Below are 18009 nucleotides of genomic sequence, written 5' to 3' on the forward strand. Positions count from 1 at the left end.
TATCTAATTTCCAGCTTACATTAAATATCCTCCGAGCCTGGGATTAGATTATTATGAGAGCAAACATTCGTGCATTAGGTTTCCTAGCATAACAAACAAGTGAATGTGTCTGTTTCATTAAATAGGAACCACAACTAATATTGTTTCTGGAATCTAGGACCTCATTTGCAATGTGTGTTTAAAAACTATGAATGTTAACTATTACTTTATACTTAAGATCAGTTTATTTTATTACTATTCTACAATTTCATTGCAATGCAGTGTACTATTAAGTTTAAAAAACAATCCTATATAATTGGATGCTTTATTAAAAGATGAGAAAAGAAAAAGAGGTCGTCAAATAAAGAGATGGAAAGATGATCTGCCGGAAGGGTGCAGAAGATCAGCTTGTGAAAGAGACTAGTGGAGAAGAGGGGACGCCTTTGTCGGCACACAACCTGACCTGGTTGCTGATAACTGCGATTAAAAAAAATTATATAGGTAAAATGTATGTTATCGCTTAGATTAAAAACTATGGAATGTATGTATTGGTTAGTGAATAAAGGCTTTTGTTATTATAATATTAATATATGTAAAATGCCAATCAAAATTAATAAGATTTGTAAAATGTATTGTTGATGCTTTTTATTTTACGCAAAGCTCCACAGAGATTAACTCCTTTAAATGAGACATTTTGATTTACAAATTGGAAATTCGCTAACAAATTCGCCCTTAATTAATTAAAAGGTTGCCACCCCAAGAAAACTTCAATATTGAAAATGTGGACCCAAATTTATTAATCATTATAGTTTAAAACAATACAACTGCTAAAAACACGATCCCGACCCGAGTCAGTTAAAAATTTACCGGCTCGTTACGCCAAGTTGTGAAGTTTTGCCCGAATTTCGTAATCAGAACGTAGTACGTGACTAGGGGGCTAAAAGTGTCGTCAAAGGCTTATGATATACAACTTTTGTATTCAAGATTTGTACCTTAAGTAAGAATATTACAATTTAATTACGTAAAATTAAAAAAAAATCTAGATAAATTAAAGTCATTAAATTATTAATCCCACGAGAAAGTAAGTGCGTGTTCCTTTTTCACCATGCCTACTGCTGATAGAGGACAAAAGATTTTGAATTTGAATTACAATTTAATTAAATTTTTTTAAACTGTCTCAAATCGGGCTTCGATGCTTGGCCTTGATGAAGCGAATGTTAAATAATATTTGCTATTTTAGACGTGCTATGAATTATTCCGGATGCATGCATTTAGTGTCTCTATTCATTTGGTATAAAAATTAACAATTCACTCTCTAAAGTGTTTGTTTTAATTTTGCTAGACAACTATTTGCCGTGTGGAGTTTTATACAATAAATTCTGATCAATCCCGAAATGTGCTATAATGTTTTTCATATAGATCCAAGTATTTGGGACGTTAGTATTTTGGAACTGACCACAATTGACGTCGTATTATTAAAATTAGAATTTTTCAAGTCTAAATAAACAAAATTAAATTATGATTTGTCTAGTCATTACGCGTGTCACCTGTCGTCGTCTCGGAAAAGCAATTATAAGTTTAGTTCGAGTTACGCACATAAATTTCTTCGCTTACAACTTACAACGTACCCCGAACGCTCGTTATCATGAATATGTCACACAAAACATGACTTTACAATAATAATTTCCATATTTCCTAAATTAATTAATATTGCACGATTTTCGTGGAGAGGCTTTTTATACTAACATTATGAATATTTAACGCAACAGTAATGAGATAGTCAAAAGTCAAAATCATCATATAGGTAACACAATGTACACTTATGAACTTACAAAAAATAAATATATATTAAACGCTTCTAATTTTAAATTTACGGCCAGTTCTCAAATCAAGGGCGTAGAACGGAAGATAAGAACTGGCAATAAACTTGTTATACACAATGCATGTGCATGCACAACTCGTAGTAGATTCAATCCCTGGTGCACCAATGAACTTTCTATCAATGTGCGTATTTAATATCCGCTCAAAAGAAAAACATCTTGTGGAAACCGGCTTCGAAAAAAATCAACGGCGTGTGTCAGGGACACGCTGATTACCTACTTGCCTCTTAAATTGACAAACGATCACGAAACAGATACAATCTGAGGCCCAGGCCTAAAAGGGTTGGTGCGCCACTGTAGTCAAGTAGGTGAACGGCCAGTATACGCCGACTACTGTATCGGTCTAAGTCATGCCTCATGGTTTAATTTGTCGCCGTACGATCGAGTAGAAATGCGCACATAGCCAAACAGTCTATTTGTGCATAGCTGGGGTTCAAACCCAGAGATGAGAGTACCCTTAAGCCACCAACACTGCTCCCAATTTATATACCTATACGAAAAAACAAATAAAAATGTTATCTAGGTTGATATAATTAATACCACGGGTACGGGATAAGCCAAATGTGGAATGAAAAGTCACCGAAACTAATTTAAAAAGTGTCCGTTTGAATTTCATCTCCCGTATGCTCTCCAAATTGATGAAGTTCCTGTTTTTCATTTGTTTTTGCACTAAAGCTGAGGTATAACTTTGTATATGTTGAGATATGAAATATATTTATGTTACTACCAATTTAATTAATCTAAAAACACCAGTGATATATTTTTAATGTAGTAAATTCAATAAGGCAACCGTGGATGGTGAAGTCGGGTTGGGTAGTACATACCTGGCCCAAATACAAGTACAAGAAAGTACCCATAACCGACAAGCATGAATGTCATGAAAGTATGAAGCAAGAGAGATATGTTAGAACCGTAGCAAGTGGAGATCCCTTCGGAAAAAGACGTGAATATATATTTATATTTATTTAAATTAAATCATATTATTAGGAATTTTTTTTTATAGAACAGGGAAACGGGAAACGGGCGGAAGGCTCATCTGAAGTTAAGTTGTACCGCCCATGAAAACTCTCAATGCCATAGGACTCACAAGTGTGTTGCCGGCCTTTTAAGAATTAGTACGCTCTTTTCTTGACGGACCCTAAGTCGAATTGGGGATAAGATGACTCATTTCTGACTTATCTTTGATTATGTCTTATAAGTGAATACATGAGTAAGTCACATATTATAGTTGTTTACAGGGGTTGAGAAGTTTTCTAACATAAACAATGCTTACATAAATATTCATCAATAACTGTATATTTACCGAGCATCATATTTTATTCATCATCTTCGTTTCAAATGTTGTAAAGCATCGATAAAAAAATCTTAAATACTTGGGGCAAATTAGCTCCTTGAGAAAATATATTCTTTGAATAAAGGAATTCAGAGATTTGAATAATTTTGTGGAAGTATGAATTATTAATATCTTGTGAAAACAAATATTTCTAACAAGCAAAAAATACTAAGACATATTTTAGTTTCTTGTCATAATTTCTGTGATGTAACAAACAATTGTTACTTACACCCTTGATTTCTTCTAAGACATTTTTTATACAACGAATGAGGTCACGTGGAACGCCTATACTGGTCAGTTGCAGTTCAATTTAGATCGTCAATTGGAACTAAATAAAAGGTTCACAGCTTTAAGGGCCCGTTTTACCCAGAACTGAGACATATTTGCCGAGATCGGAACTAACGATTTTATTACCATCATTCGAAAAAGGGTGGCATCCTTGATCCATCGTGTTAGGCATAGCACCAATACTAAGATAACATTAAGACCAAACTAACATAACAACTAAGACCAAACTAACATAGCAACTAAGACCGAACATAAACTCTTAACTAAAACTACTACTATTATTATGAGTAAGGTGTTGTTCCACAGACTACTTTATTACTATACGAAAAGACTTATTCACAAATAGTCACAATATCAAAGTCAAAAATAATTTATTCATGTAGGTAACAATGTACACTTATGAACTTAAAAAAAGAAATAAACAATAAATGCTTCTTATTTTACATGTACCGCCAGTTCTCAAATCAAGGGCGTAGGACGGAAGAGAAGAACGGGCAATAAACTCTCCGCCACTCTTTTTAATCGCCAAGTTTTTTGTTTTACACAACGTTTGTAAGGAGTTGCAACCATTACACCATGTTCCACATGACATCTTAAGTAATAAATAATAATAAAATAAGTTAAAAACAAATATTTGTCCTCTATCAGCAGGAGAAGGTGAAATAGGAGCACGCACTTACATCCTCGTGAGAACAACACGCAAATACATAGTCGAAACAACATACACGAATTCAAGTACGATCACGATATGTAGATCAGATCGAGTATAGCGCGTTGTCCTTTATGTGATAATTTTCAGTCGTAAATCGAGCGCTACCCGTCAGCGTGATCAGTAATGAGAGGTCCATTTGATAGCCTATTGTGAGACGTCCTTTGTTATACCTGTCCGACAGAGCCTGTTCCGATACTTTTTACCCTTTGTGTAGTTTGAAAATAATATGCTTTAATCTATTGATTTTTCCCTGTTGCGTACTTTGATCATACAACATTCAACGTTCTTTGTACTTATTTATAGTGAACAAATGTAGTAATAATGTACTACCTGCTAACACGAATCACTGTAGATACTGGCCATTTACGTAGGAGATATTATAGTACACATGCGTTTACATACATATGTTCAAGAGATATAAAAAATACTTTTATCATCACTACCTCTATGTTTTGCATTATTTTAACATTTTATTTTATTTTATTGAAGTGAAACTTCTTTAGGCGCATGACGGGAAAAATTTTACGGAACGTCACGAAGATGTGCAGCGTCTTTGTCGAAAGGGAGAGAGTGATTGAGACCAATTGATAGAGAGTGAGAAAGGTCAATTACCTTATAGAAATTCTATTTTTAAAATAAAATTTCGTAAAGAGAATTTATGAAATATTAGTATTTAATATTTTATTCAAAATAATTTATTGAAATGCCACGTGTTTTTATTATCGAAGAAATAAATTTAAAAAATTAAGAGTTAAAAATTAGTTTGCCAAAAAAGTTTCACTTCTGACATGTGTACTTTGTACGCACGCACTTTTTTTTCTATTTTAAAAGACAGCAACGAACTTGAGAGCTTTCTGGCAACGTGGGTGACCACGGGCGGCATCACTGTTGAATAAGAAAAACGAAGTAAATATCATTGTTTATATAGAAGCAACATTAAATTCACACGCAATTCTATAACGTTAATCACACCAACAATAAATGCCGAAACAAAAGGACCCAAACGAATTTCCGCGAAATATATCACTGGGAGTTGAGACCCCGAGCCTCTTAGTTTAATCTCTGGACAAAGCGTGCAGCAACGTGCTGTTAGTGTAATTCTCGTTATAATGATTTTGAATAGCTGTTACAAAGTATTGTAAGTATCCTTTTTCTATTAGGTACATACATAAAACAATGCCATACATTAAAAGTTTGGTCCCTGAGGAAGAGTACCCTTAATGCTGGCAGTTTCCTCGCGCAAAAGCTCTGAAGAGAGCGAGTGGGAGAGAGAGTCTGGAGTTAAGAGTCCCTTCCGCCTGAGTCTCTTCTCCATTGGGAACAAAATTGGAGGAAAGGCACTCATACTTTTGCCATTTAATACTACTAAAAAAATAAAAAATAATTATAATCATGAAAGAAAGAAAAGGAAGAAAGAATTTTTAAAATCGGTCCAGTACTTTTTGAGCCAATTCGTTACAAACTTACTTACATACAAATCTTTCCTCTTTATAATATTAGTATAGATAGACAATTTTTTACAAGAAATTATAAATTTAAACCCGTTGTTGTATGAATAACGACTATACTATTTTAAGAGAAATAACATTTTTCATGTATCAAAGAAAACCATTAAGCCAATTACAAAGTGTGAATGCCACTCGGAGTGTCTTTGGGGACTGAAATCAGCCATCGCCTTTTATACCTAATGATAAATGTGCCACTCGGTACCCCATTGCTCTTTTACCTAAAAGCGCCGAGATTTCTGCCCTTTACACGAATATAAGGAATTAACTCGAAATTGAACACGACACGTACGCGGAATTCTGGATATGCTTTTACCTGCTAAATATTATTCACACGTTTGAGTAATTTTCGAAAGAATTTTTTGGATGGTTAACAACGTTGTAGAATGATTTAACATCAGTACACATGTAAGATAGTAGTATATACGATTATTTATTGAATATGCAATTTACGAGTGGAAATATATTTAAATAATATTAAGTTCTCGTGTCACAATGTTCGTTCCCATTCGAAATTTTTATGCACATTCAAAAAGTCTGAGAATCGGCTACTATCTATCTTTCAAACCCTTAAGTGATAAGGGATGCCCACCCTAAAATTTCTTTTTAATGTTTTCGACAAATTTTTGTTGTCTTTATTTTTTTATGATACATCATACAAAAATACATACAGCCCTTAATTTTCACCCATCTACAATCAAACCCTATTTTGTATGTAGATAGTTATTTTTATTGAACTAAAAAAAAACCTAGAAATAATATAGGTACATGGCAACACAAACGTTTGCCGGGTCAGCTAGTATTTAAATAAAATAGTTCAGACATTAATTGGAGCAAGTTTCACAAAGCGTAAGCAAGCTTTTTCACTGGCGTGTGCTAGCGTCCCTAACAGCTTTCTGGTGGTAGTAGCAGGAGGGCTGGCCCTTACATGGGTCATTGCAATGGACTGCATGTCTACATAGTACAAATACTGAGCGTGGTTTTCTTGCTATGATGTGTATGTGATTATTTTTTCCTTTTTAACTGATAACTTATAAATAACGATAAAATTAAAGACAATATTGTAATAAAAACAATAGTAACTTGTTATTATTGTCTGCTTTAGTAAAGAAATTATTGTTATTAAAAGTAATAAATAATATATTAATCGATAAACGATAAAATATTTGTTTAAAATAAGTCCATCCAATAATATAAAGAATAATGTAAAATCTATAGTTGCAATAATTGTAAATGTATGATCAGTGAGCACCATGTATCTACATATATATAGTAATATATATATAGTATAACATATATATAGTAGTACATATATAGTCATCTGCTGCATTGTGTTTTATAACACCATGCGTCTATTTTTATTTTAGTTTATCAAAAAATGTATACAAAATATTGTAAAAACTATTTTAAAAGAGAAATATGGAGTTTCTTGGCCATTCTTCTCCATATGGAACCTTTTGAAAAGGGGCACCAGAGCCTTTTTTAAAATATTACGTCGTAATTGAGACTTTCAAAATTGCCTTTTTAATAGGCCTAATTGAATTAAATGATTTGACTTTGAATACTAATTCCACAATGATTTCACTAATTTAATAAAGCCAAGTAATTAACAGCTATCTTTGCTTACCTATAATATCACAAAGGCTTTGCTTAAACTAATTTAGCTAAGCCGTAATTTCCAAACCGCAGTATCCCGCAAAACGTAGGAAAATTAGTGGAATGTTTGATTTAGCTCAAAGTTATCAGGCATCGGAGATTATTCCTAGAAGCATTAAGCTGCAGGATGGCTCTGAACTCACGACCTCGTGCCAACCACTCAGTTTATTAAGCGATAAACTCATCCATTATTCGCTAATGAAAACTTTCGTATGGTTAAAAGCTAATATAACAAAGTTAGAATATTGCCAAATATGTATATTTTACGTAGTCGATGACACGGTGTAGGTAATGTTACACAGGAATAATAAATTTAATGTCCAAGTATTCGACTGATTTAAGGAATCATAAGGCAGTTGTCTAAATTATTAATTAAATTTATTTATTAAACAATAGATGGCGTTGTGCATGTGTAAACAATACGACATCCTAAAAATATATAGGATTTGATATTTATAATGTTTGTTCAATGTAATATGTCCCTTTTAAGGGCTAGTAATAAAGTAATCTAAAAATGTAAACAGTGGGAGGAAAGCAAAGCAAATGTAACCAGAGAATTTCCTTTTTAGTATTGTATATTACATAACTTGAAGTATCGAGTGAGTTTCATCTTTCGTAGACGCCTAGGCTATTTTAGAGCTCAAACCGAATTAACTTAATTGTCGCCTTATTCACAAACATTAAATAAGTGTTTCAACCGAAGAACACTTTCGTCTTTCTGTCATATTGTATTATACTAAGGTGAAAACTGAAAAGATGAATGGTCCAGTTAAAATGATGTAGCTACAGAATTCATTTTTATATGATACCAAGGTACAAGCAAACGTTGAAGCATTTTATGAACAATAGTCGTATTTTTATTAATAAATTGATACATTATTTATAATATAATTATTACTTTAATTAATATTTGTGTTGTGTCCAAACTTCATTACAAAATCCGTATACCTTTTGAACACGAAATCCCCGAATAAACCGCAACACCTGCAATATACTGTGGTCTATCGTAATCCACGACGTCACTTAGCTCGTAAGTGGACCTTTGACGTAATAAATGACTCTCATGTGTGTCCATCGACAGCTAATTTACTCGTGTCTACGTCTTAGAAGGTTTATACAGTTTATGTTGGGAAACATTGCCCTATGTTCGCTCGATTTATGCAATAGATCTTGGGAAATATATGGAGATAACATGTGTCTTTGAATAGACAAATAAGATGGAGAGGTACATTTTCAGATACGTAAACAGCCTATTTTATTACCGACAATTTAACGTAAAACGTAATAATGCGAGCGTTGATGGTTATATGGGGGAACTTAAGATCTGCGTATATTAATCGCATTATTAACAATTTAACATACAAAATATTTGTATTTAACAACAAGTGATTGAGAACTGGATTTGCGGTGGAACAAATTCTGGGGATGTAAAGAAGGACTGAAGGCAGATATACCAATATACTTGAGAGGAATTAAAGGACAAGCTAAGAATACAAAAAATATTTATGCACTATCCCCATTGCAAAAAACTTAAATGGAAATGGGCTGGCCATACCACTCGCATGAACAATGGCAGATGGACAAACAGGTAACAAGGTGGAAAGAAATCAGGGAAAAGAAAGAGAGTGCGCCACGCTGGGCTGAGCTTAAAAGGTTGATTGGGAAGATTGAGAGAAAAATGCTCAAGATAGAGATCGAGATAGAGCCCGTTGTAGGATAATATAAGAGTATAGCTCTTTAATAGTATATATAGGAATAAAATATTTAATATATATAATTTTTGTATAAAATTTTAAGTGAGTGTATCTTTTATAATTTTGGTTGAACGTTTCAAGAAATAAATGGGGTGTAATTATTATTACTCTAGTGCGATTGAACAATAAATAATTTTTATCATCATTTAGAATGTTAGATTAGAAATAAACATTATATTTCGAGTCTCGTCGTTCGAGTTCTTCAATTCCTAAGAAAGCTCAAAGCTAAAAAATGACAAGCGAAACCTTTTCAGATGCTAATCATACATTTCAACTTTCTGTTTTCGCGTTCCGCCAAAGACAAAGTTTTCCAGTCGGTTCTAGCCTTGATTAATGCTACTTCGAGGTTCCTCTTAAAATAATAGTCAGTCCTACTCTGCGAGTCCTTTGTGTGACGCCAAATTTATCTTACGAGGCGTTCGCGTGACATTATTACGGAAATGATTTATAACATCGCCGATGCAGTATCGTTGTAGCAGCATAAAACATATGTGGTCTACTTCGTACAACACATAATACAAGGTATTTACTTTTGTGTATTATAATGTTCACTAATTCAAAACATTTTATTTTATATCACTATCAATCTTACACAACATCTTCTCAACTTGTCCTATGCTGTGTGTATTCTTATGGTTCTACTGCTACTTCATATAAGCATTATAGAAGCAGAACATATTTAAGTTTGTCACGATTTCATGGAGATTTACTTAATTTTTTTACAGTTACAAAAAACTTTAAAGCCAAAGAACAGTATCACAGTATATACGTATAGACATAGATATAACATTTATTACTAACAAAAACACACACATAAACACACAAAATAACAATAATCAAAGAAAAAATTTAATGAGAGATATAAAAAATTTTTTTTTTCCTTTTCTCATTCGGTTTCAAGTGTGTAATGCGTGTGTGCTGTGCAGCATTAACCATTTAGCCACGCCATTTCAGCATTACGCTTAGGAGCAGAATGTTCCACAGCGCTGGTCATTCTGCCAGAGACCACAGCAGCTGGTATGCGCCTCAGTCGCAAAAAAGAAAAGAAAGGTAGGACTGATCTGGAAGAAGGATCAGTCAGATATGTGAACAGTGTTTTTTATTCATCTTATCCAAGATGTATTGTTAGGGATTCAATCTATTGTTTGTCACTCAGAGTACGGGGTGAGAGCTATTGAAACTATGAGAAACAAACGTAAAAAACAATAATATATGTATTCATTAACAGTTTCTAATTGTTTTAAATGAACCACAAACAATTCCCACTAAAGCCGACAGAAAATCTATGAAGAGCTCAAAGCCTGTTTGGCAAGCAACCCATGCCTTCTAAGGACTATTTATGAAGGCTTCAGTTACACGCGCCTGCGCCGTAAAACTCATTACATAATGATTACAGTTAATTAAGAGTCGAGTGAGATGTAATTATGTTTGCTGGATGCGTTGATTGAATTACACTGAATGTATTTAGAGAGGATCCTTTGTAACGTCGACTTGATTGTCAATGGCCCCAACATTCCCCACATTCCCCCACATACTATTATTAAGCCTATTCTTTGAAAGGGAGCTGGTAAGATGAGCTGTAATTCTCGGTACAAAAGTATATCTATGGATAGAAAATACCAAAGACACAAGATTCATTAATATTCGAATTTTTGCGTTTTTAGATTTTGTTTTGGGCCTAATACCTCTATATGATGACACCAAATGAAAATAATTAATAAACTGTATAGATAAACAGACGTTTTTCATTGTCCGTTGATCTGACAAGTTTGATTCATGTCAGTTCCTATACTGTAAAAAATACTTTTCTATGTGTATGTATTGTTTTGTGTGTTATGTAAATAGTTACCCATTAAAGTAATATGTAATGGTAGATTATTTTGCTTAGCAAACAAATTACTCTGAGTTGGTATTAAGTGGGTGCGCAGCGATTATAAAAAGTTTAGTAAGCAAAATTTAAAAAAAGAAAATATATAGCCAGTGCAATAAATGATGTCTCAATAAAGACCGTTTTACGCATAGAAAAAAAAAAATTTTTTTTTATGATAAAAATTTAAAAGATAAACAAAAAAACTTGGCGATTAAAAAGATTGGTTTGTTTTTTCTCGTTCAACGCCTTGATTTGACAACTGACAGTTATAGTAAAATTAGGAGCATTTATTTCTAACTGATTTAACAAATATACTTAAACTTAATTTACGCGTTGAACTTGAACATATCAACTTAAGTGGAAGTGGAAATGGGAATACATGCCAAAAGGAACAGAAAAGTGGAGCAAGAAAGTATTAAGATGGTGCCCAAGGTACAATAAACACAAAAGAGGAACACAATTTTTTTATTTTAATGTAATAGGAGGCAAACGGGCAGGTGGCTCACCTGATGCTAAGTGATACCGCCGCCCATGGACACTCACAATGCCAGAAGGCTCGCAAGTGCGTAGCCGGCTTATCAAGAATTGGTACGCTCTTTTCTTGAGGGACCCTAAGTCAAATTGGTTCGGAAATACTTTTGTGGGCAGCTGGTTCCATAGTGGTTACATTTAGAAGGTGGATAGATAGAGATTTGGAGGAGGGCTTTGCTAAAAAAGGACACACAGATATCTAGAAAAAATAAGATGGAAGATATATAAATGTATTTAAATTTAAGGTATCTAAAATAAATGGCTTTTATTATTATACTTGATCGTCATTTTGCAGAAATTCTGTGGTAAAACTTAGTCATGTGAAATGTTTGAGAAGTTTGAAGAATAGCAATTTACAAATTTGTGTATCATACTCGTGTAGTATCATTATTTACTACGCTATTTAGTAAATTGTTTCATACGCTTGGAGTGAAAGTAAATTGATGATATGTTGTATATAAGGAAGGTCTTGATAAATGTCGGAGCTCGTGACAGATACGGGTCTGCAACAGTTTGTATCAAGGGACCTTGTTAGAATACATAAGATTATGTATTATCTAATTTTTTATGGGTTGTTGAATTTTGGCTTAATGATCTCTGTGTATCATAATAATAATATTATTATTTTTAGTATCATATTTATTTTAAACAAAGTTAATATTTCTTTTAAATTAGTTTTTAATACCTGTTAAAAATTTTTGTCGTGTTGTTTAATAATTATTTCATGCGATTTTTTAACTTGATTTTATAAGATTAAACGCGTTTTATTGTTATATATTTGACACAATAATGCTTTAAACCATATTTAAACTTGTTCTATAATATACTTCGTATCATAAAATTTGTTTGTACACTGGCTGATTTCACAAGCTGTTTGTTATGTTATTAGTTATAAGATCTATATATTTAAATGTAAATCATATTTAAATGTAATTAAATTGTAGAACCCTACCACTAAAAAGCCATTTAACTTGAAGTACCAAAATGAATAGTTAACCATGGTTCGATCAAATTGAAATCTTCATGTATATTGAATAGCGGAAATTAGTTAAATTGCCCGTTAACTTGCCAATCACGGCGATCCCTAGCGACCACTGTTATCGCTATTATTAATTAGTGATAATGAAACATGTCGCGGTCAAATCGGAATTCTGGCCGTTCGTTGCTTTGTTTAGGATTCTCTGACCTGTAACATGGCATGCACTGTAATTACGATGCCGCCATTTGATGCACATGAAATGTTTGAGGTTGTGGTTCTCATAAAAGTATTTGAGTTTGGGCTTCATTTGAATGCTTTGGTGTCGTTTTATTTGGAAATAATGATTACGTGTTTATTTCGTTGTTAGGTTGATATTCATTGATGTTAGTTATTTCGATTATGTATTGTATTGCGTGTTGTTCCCACTAGAATGTAGGTGCGTGCTTCTATTTCACCATGCCTCCTGCTGATAGAGGACAAATCTTTGTTTTTAATTTAATAATTACTTTAGATGTCATGTGGAACATGGTTCAGTGGTTACGAAAATTGTGTAAAAATAAAGTTGGCGATTAAAAAGACTGGTGGAGGGTTTATTGCCAGTTCTTCTCTTCCATTCCACGCCCTTTATTCGAGAACTGGCAGTAAATGTAAAATTAGAAGCAATTAGCATTTAACATGTACTTCTTTTTAAAGTTGATAAGCGTACATTGGTTACCTAAATGAACAAATGATTTTGATTTGAATGTATGTAATTACTCTATCTATTGTTTAAGATGTAATAGGCCTCAATTGAAAAACTTAGGTGTAAAAACATATGCCAATTAATAAATTAAAAAAAAAATCAGTAATGCTATACAGCCTTTGTAGGTCTGAACTTCAGATTTCTGAATCTGTTTTATTATAATTTATCAATCTCATAGGCAAGTAGGTGATCTGCCGATCTCACACGCCGTCGACTTTTTGGGGTTAAGGCTTGCCGGTTTCCTCAATATGTTTTCCTTCACCGTTCGAGCGAATGCTAAATGCGCACATAGAAATAAAGTCCATTGGTGCACAGCCGGGGATTGGTTGGGGCAGAGTCACGCGCTATGGAATTCAAAGAAAGCTGGAATGACGTGGAGTGAAATTGAAAGAGCTGCCTAAGACCGTTCAGTCTGGTTAGAAAACAGTTGGATTCCCTATGCCCACTTGGGGGACATAGGACTTTAAGTCGAGTAAGTCAAGTGACGATTGGTTGATTTTTCTCGAGTAGTACGCGGGAAAATGACGGCGTTCTCTCGGGCGTTAATTGGTTAAATGAGGGACTAGGTTGGCAAGAAGACTAGAACCTCTTAGGTTGGGAGCGGCATTATCTGGGGAACGATTAGAGATTGACATCAAAATTGTTAAGTATAAATGAGTCTGAAAATATTTTGTTCTCTTGGCCATCCTGCCAGTAAGAAGTCTAACAATATATAAAAAATAAAGTATATTTCGTCGTTAACATCGCTTTATCTAAGGTATTAAAGCCTCCATGTCCAATTTGCTCTTTTTGTTAAGTCAAGACGCACGTTTTGCACTCTGCGAGTCGAGCCCTCTGTCTTCTCGCACGCTGCAGCAAGCACTAAAAGCTCGGCCCCGTACCGCACCACCCGAAGTGGGTATACGCCCCAAACGGGCCCAAACACCCCCCTCGCGAGGGAGGGTGTAACAAGAACATCGAAACGCCCTTGCTGCCCTCGTAACTTAATTTAGGTATAGAACATGCAACTGACCGAGAGATCACCGCCGTAGAAGGGATGTATGACGAACGTCTCATTCCCGATGTGGATGACTCCCGACACACCATTACATGTGTGGAATGCGGCCGAAGCACCGGGATAGTCCTTAACTGTCCCGTGATAGTAGCAGTGTTCGATTTCCTGAAAAAGGTACAGTCATTTATTACTTATACAATTAAAATAATTATATAAAGCTCATCGCTATAAACTTATGGGTTTCATATGACCTCTTCCAGGCAACTGTTAGGAAATAAATTAAATAATTTTACCGCAAGAAGTGCAAACATAAGACATACAATTACTTAGACATAATGGAACAAAACAAAGCAATTAAAACGTATGTATACAACGACAAGGTTTATATATTTTTTTAATCATTGTCTCTTCACTAAGACATCATGGAACATTACAATCTAGCGTAACTTAAGACTAATAAGTAATTCAAGTCTAACCTAATTTACTAAAAAGTATATTTAACATAAGAAAGTGTCCAATATCACTTACAGTCTCTATTAAGGGGAAGAATGGTTTGTAAAACAAAATACTTTTCTAGTGAGTTTGTTAGTGTATATATATATATAACTGATATGGTTAATGGTTATATTGGTACGTTGGTGGCGCTACAGCCTTTTTAGACCTAGGGTTTCAGATTTCTTTGTCTGTTTCATGATCAATTGTCAATCTAATAGGCAAGAAGGTGATTAGCCTTTTGTACTTGACACACGCCTTCGACTTTTTGGGCAAGGTAAGTTGGAATCCTCACGATGTTTTCCTTGACCGTTCGAGCGAATGATAAATGTGCACATAGACAGAAAATCCATTCGTGCACAGTCGGGTATCGAACCTGCGATCACAGGGATGAGAATGGCACGCTAAAGCCACTTGGCCAACACTGCTCTTATATTGGTACATAGTAGTAATTAACTATCTGCAACGAGAACTAAAAAGTCTGGTGCAGTGGTTAACGGCTCACGACAGATTGTTTTTTTTTATTTGAACGTTCAAATAATCTTTTGGACTTTTGGATGTAAGTTATGACGTTATATACATTTACCGAAGAAGCAAGCGTTAATTGCGCACATATTAAACTCTTCAAGGGAGGAGACTATAGAATAACTTGAATAACATAACATCATTCCTGTAGTCTACAGAATAAAGTGTAATGTATAATGAGTGAAAGATTTTTAATTTACGCTACTATATTACCAAAAATAGAGCTATTTATTTATTTATTTTAATCCTAAAGCTAACATAAACTATATACAAAAAAAAATTATACTGAACATATACCCTAAGATGGTTACATAATACAAAAAGGTTCAAATATTTACATAAGGGAAAAATCTATAAAATTATTAAATTCATTTACTAACTAAGTAATACCTAATTCGGCTTTGTTGTGTGATGGTGTGCTCATGATGCAGGCGATTCCGCGATAGCTATGTTTTTATTTTCCAATTTTTCAATGCAATACATATTGAAAAAAGAAATTCAGCAAAACAATTTCTTGCTTCGCCAGATATCCTAATTTGTCATACAGTTCTTGCGAGCCGTTAGTGGCTATTAAAAAAGCGAATAAAACTTCAAGACTACATTCTACTTTTTTATTTGAAATTGCAAATTTTGGTTTTGTGAAAAATTCTGGTAGGTTTTTCTTTCTTTAAAGTTTCACTTCTACTGTCTAATTTCACTCATATAAGCTCAATGTTGAACTATATTATTAAAATAATAATTTATTTTTACATTATAGAACACTTGACGTCTGAGAAATAAGGTGACATTTTTGCTTCATAATAGGTATTGTGACATGGCAGATATTTTTGCAATGAAGTTCTTACAGCATGAAATATTTAATTGACAACGTTTTAGGTACTGTACTTTTTATATTGAACAGGGGGCAAACAGGCAGTAGGCTCATCTGATGATAAGTGATAACCTCTTTGGACAGTGCCAGGCTTGCCAGTTTTTTAAGAATTAATACGTCTCTTATTGAAAGCCTCTAAGTCGTATTGGTTCAGAAATAATTTAGTGTGCAGATGGGTCCACATAGTGGTGGTGCGTGGCAAAACTGCCTTAAAAAGACTCAGTTGTGGAACGTCGGACGTCGTGGTGATAGTCATGGAATTTCGTATTCTGCTTCGACGTGCGATGATGAAACATTTTCCATATTAATATCCTGTCGCAACGACGCACTAATTTATTATTACCCATAATTACCCGCTTACGCAACAGAACCTCTAGTTTAGTGGACCGAGGTGAAAGCCGCGGTTGCAATTACGTTGTTTCTTTTCACTCGCGAACGAAAGGAATGGGACCGAATGAGCTTCTAAATCGAAAAGACTCATTCATTCGTTCCTCAAAAGGATGCGGATGGAATATTTCGCCCGTAATACCATTTTAGTATTTTTTTGTGTATTTTCCCAATTCCTAGTAAGTAATTTTATGTCGTTTCTACAACGGTTATTGAAAACTGGAAGATAATAATTTGTAAAAGCAGTTCAAGCTTGACTTGTTTAAGCTATCGCGGAATATTAAGTAAAAATGTATTAAGAATATTCATAGCGCTCAGTCTCCTGCATCATGAGTGCACCCCACATACACACCCTCACTTTCACACCATCACACAACATAAAGTCAAAGTCAAAATCGTTTATTCATATAGGTAACACAATGTACACTTATGAACGTCAAAAAAGAAATACATATTAAATGCTTCTAATTTTACATTTACTGCCAGTTCTCAAATCAAGGGCGTACAACGGAACAGAAGAACTTGCAATAAACTCTCCGCCACTCTTTTTAATCGCCAAGTTTTTTGTTTTACACAATGTTTGTAAGGAGCTGCAACCATTTCACTACCACAACCGAATAAGCTATTACTTAGTTACATGTATTTAATATTTTTATTGATTTTTTCCTTTTGTAAATCTTTGAACCTTTTAGTAAATATTATGTTTTCCATATCTGGCTATATTTTAGTGTGATTGTTTTTTGTTGTATATAATATATGTTAGCTGTAGGTTTACGAAATAAAAATATATTATGAAACGTTTGAAACCTAGAATAAAAACTTTTACGCAAACAAGCTCCTTATATATCTATAAAATTCAAACGAAAAGTATATTTCTACCAGGCGATAATATTATTGCGTTTGACGTCTATTAATCCAGTCTCCTAAACGAGGGCGGTCTGGGGGCCGATTTTTACGCATGAATCTTTTTAAGATCACCTCCCCTACTTCTTGAAAATTTAATTATAGGACGCAACGTTGGAGAAAAATTATGGATCGGTAAATGTCCCGAGTTAAAGATTCTTTGCGGCTGCTCTTTGATAGGGAGCATTTATCAAATTATTCCTAACTAGACGTACGACTGCGTGGTTCTTGTTGTATTTATATTTTGCTGAGAGCGTTACTAGGCTAAGACTGGAACATTCTGAGAGCAGGGGTGGTTGTGTACTAATGGAATTTTTCTGTATGTTTGTTACGCTATGGTAAAAATTGTAAAGGGCAGGTCTAGAAACAAAAAAAATATAGCGTCTATTGATTTTATATGCGACGCAAGTTGGTATCAATCAAAATTATCAAAAGTTATACGTTTGAAATAATGCAACCCTCAAAAAAAATTAATAAAAAAAGCATGTATTACAAATTAGACAGTAAACTGTTTTAAAAAATACAATTTCTACCGAACTATCACGATATACTACTTTATTTCTAATTAAACTGTTTAAACGTTCAATCGCCAAGGCTGTACATTTAGA

At 33.7% G+C, this 18009-nt stretch overlaps 1 protein-coding gene across 8 annotated transcripts in view; it reads right to left on the reverse strand.

Moving 5' to 3' along the window:
* The window catches only part of LOC125049980 (disintegrin and metalloproteinase domain-containing protein 11), a 258309-nt gene that overhangs the window by 60476 nt on the left and 179824 nt on the right, over positions 1 to 18009 (reverse strand). For all 8 annotated transcript variants that reach the window (XM_047649555.1, XM_047649554.1, XM_047649558.1 and 5 more), the window contains exon 7: positions 14242 to 14388. In XM_047649555.1, the coding sequence (XP_047505511.1) occupies positions 14242 to 14388 (147 nt within the window). The remainder of the gene's footprint in view (positions 1 to 14241; positions 14389 to 18009) is intronic.

Source organism: Pieris napi, chromosome 5, assembly GCF_905475465.1.
Source record: "Pieris napi chromosome 5, ilPieNapi1.2, whole genome shotgun sequence".
NCBI classification, from domain to species: Eukaryota; Metazoa; Arthropoda; class Insecta; order Lepidoptera; family Pieridae; genus Pieris; species Pieris napi.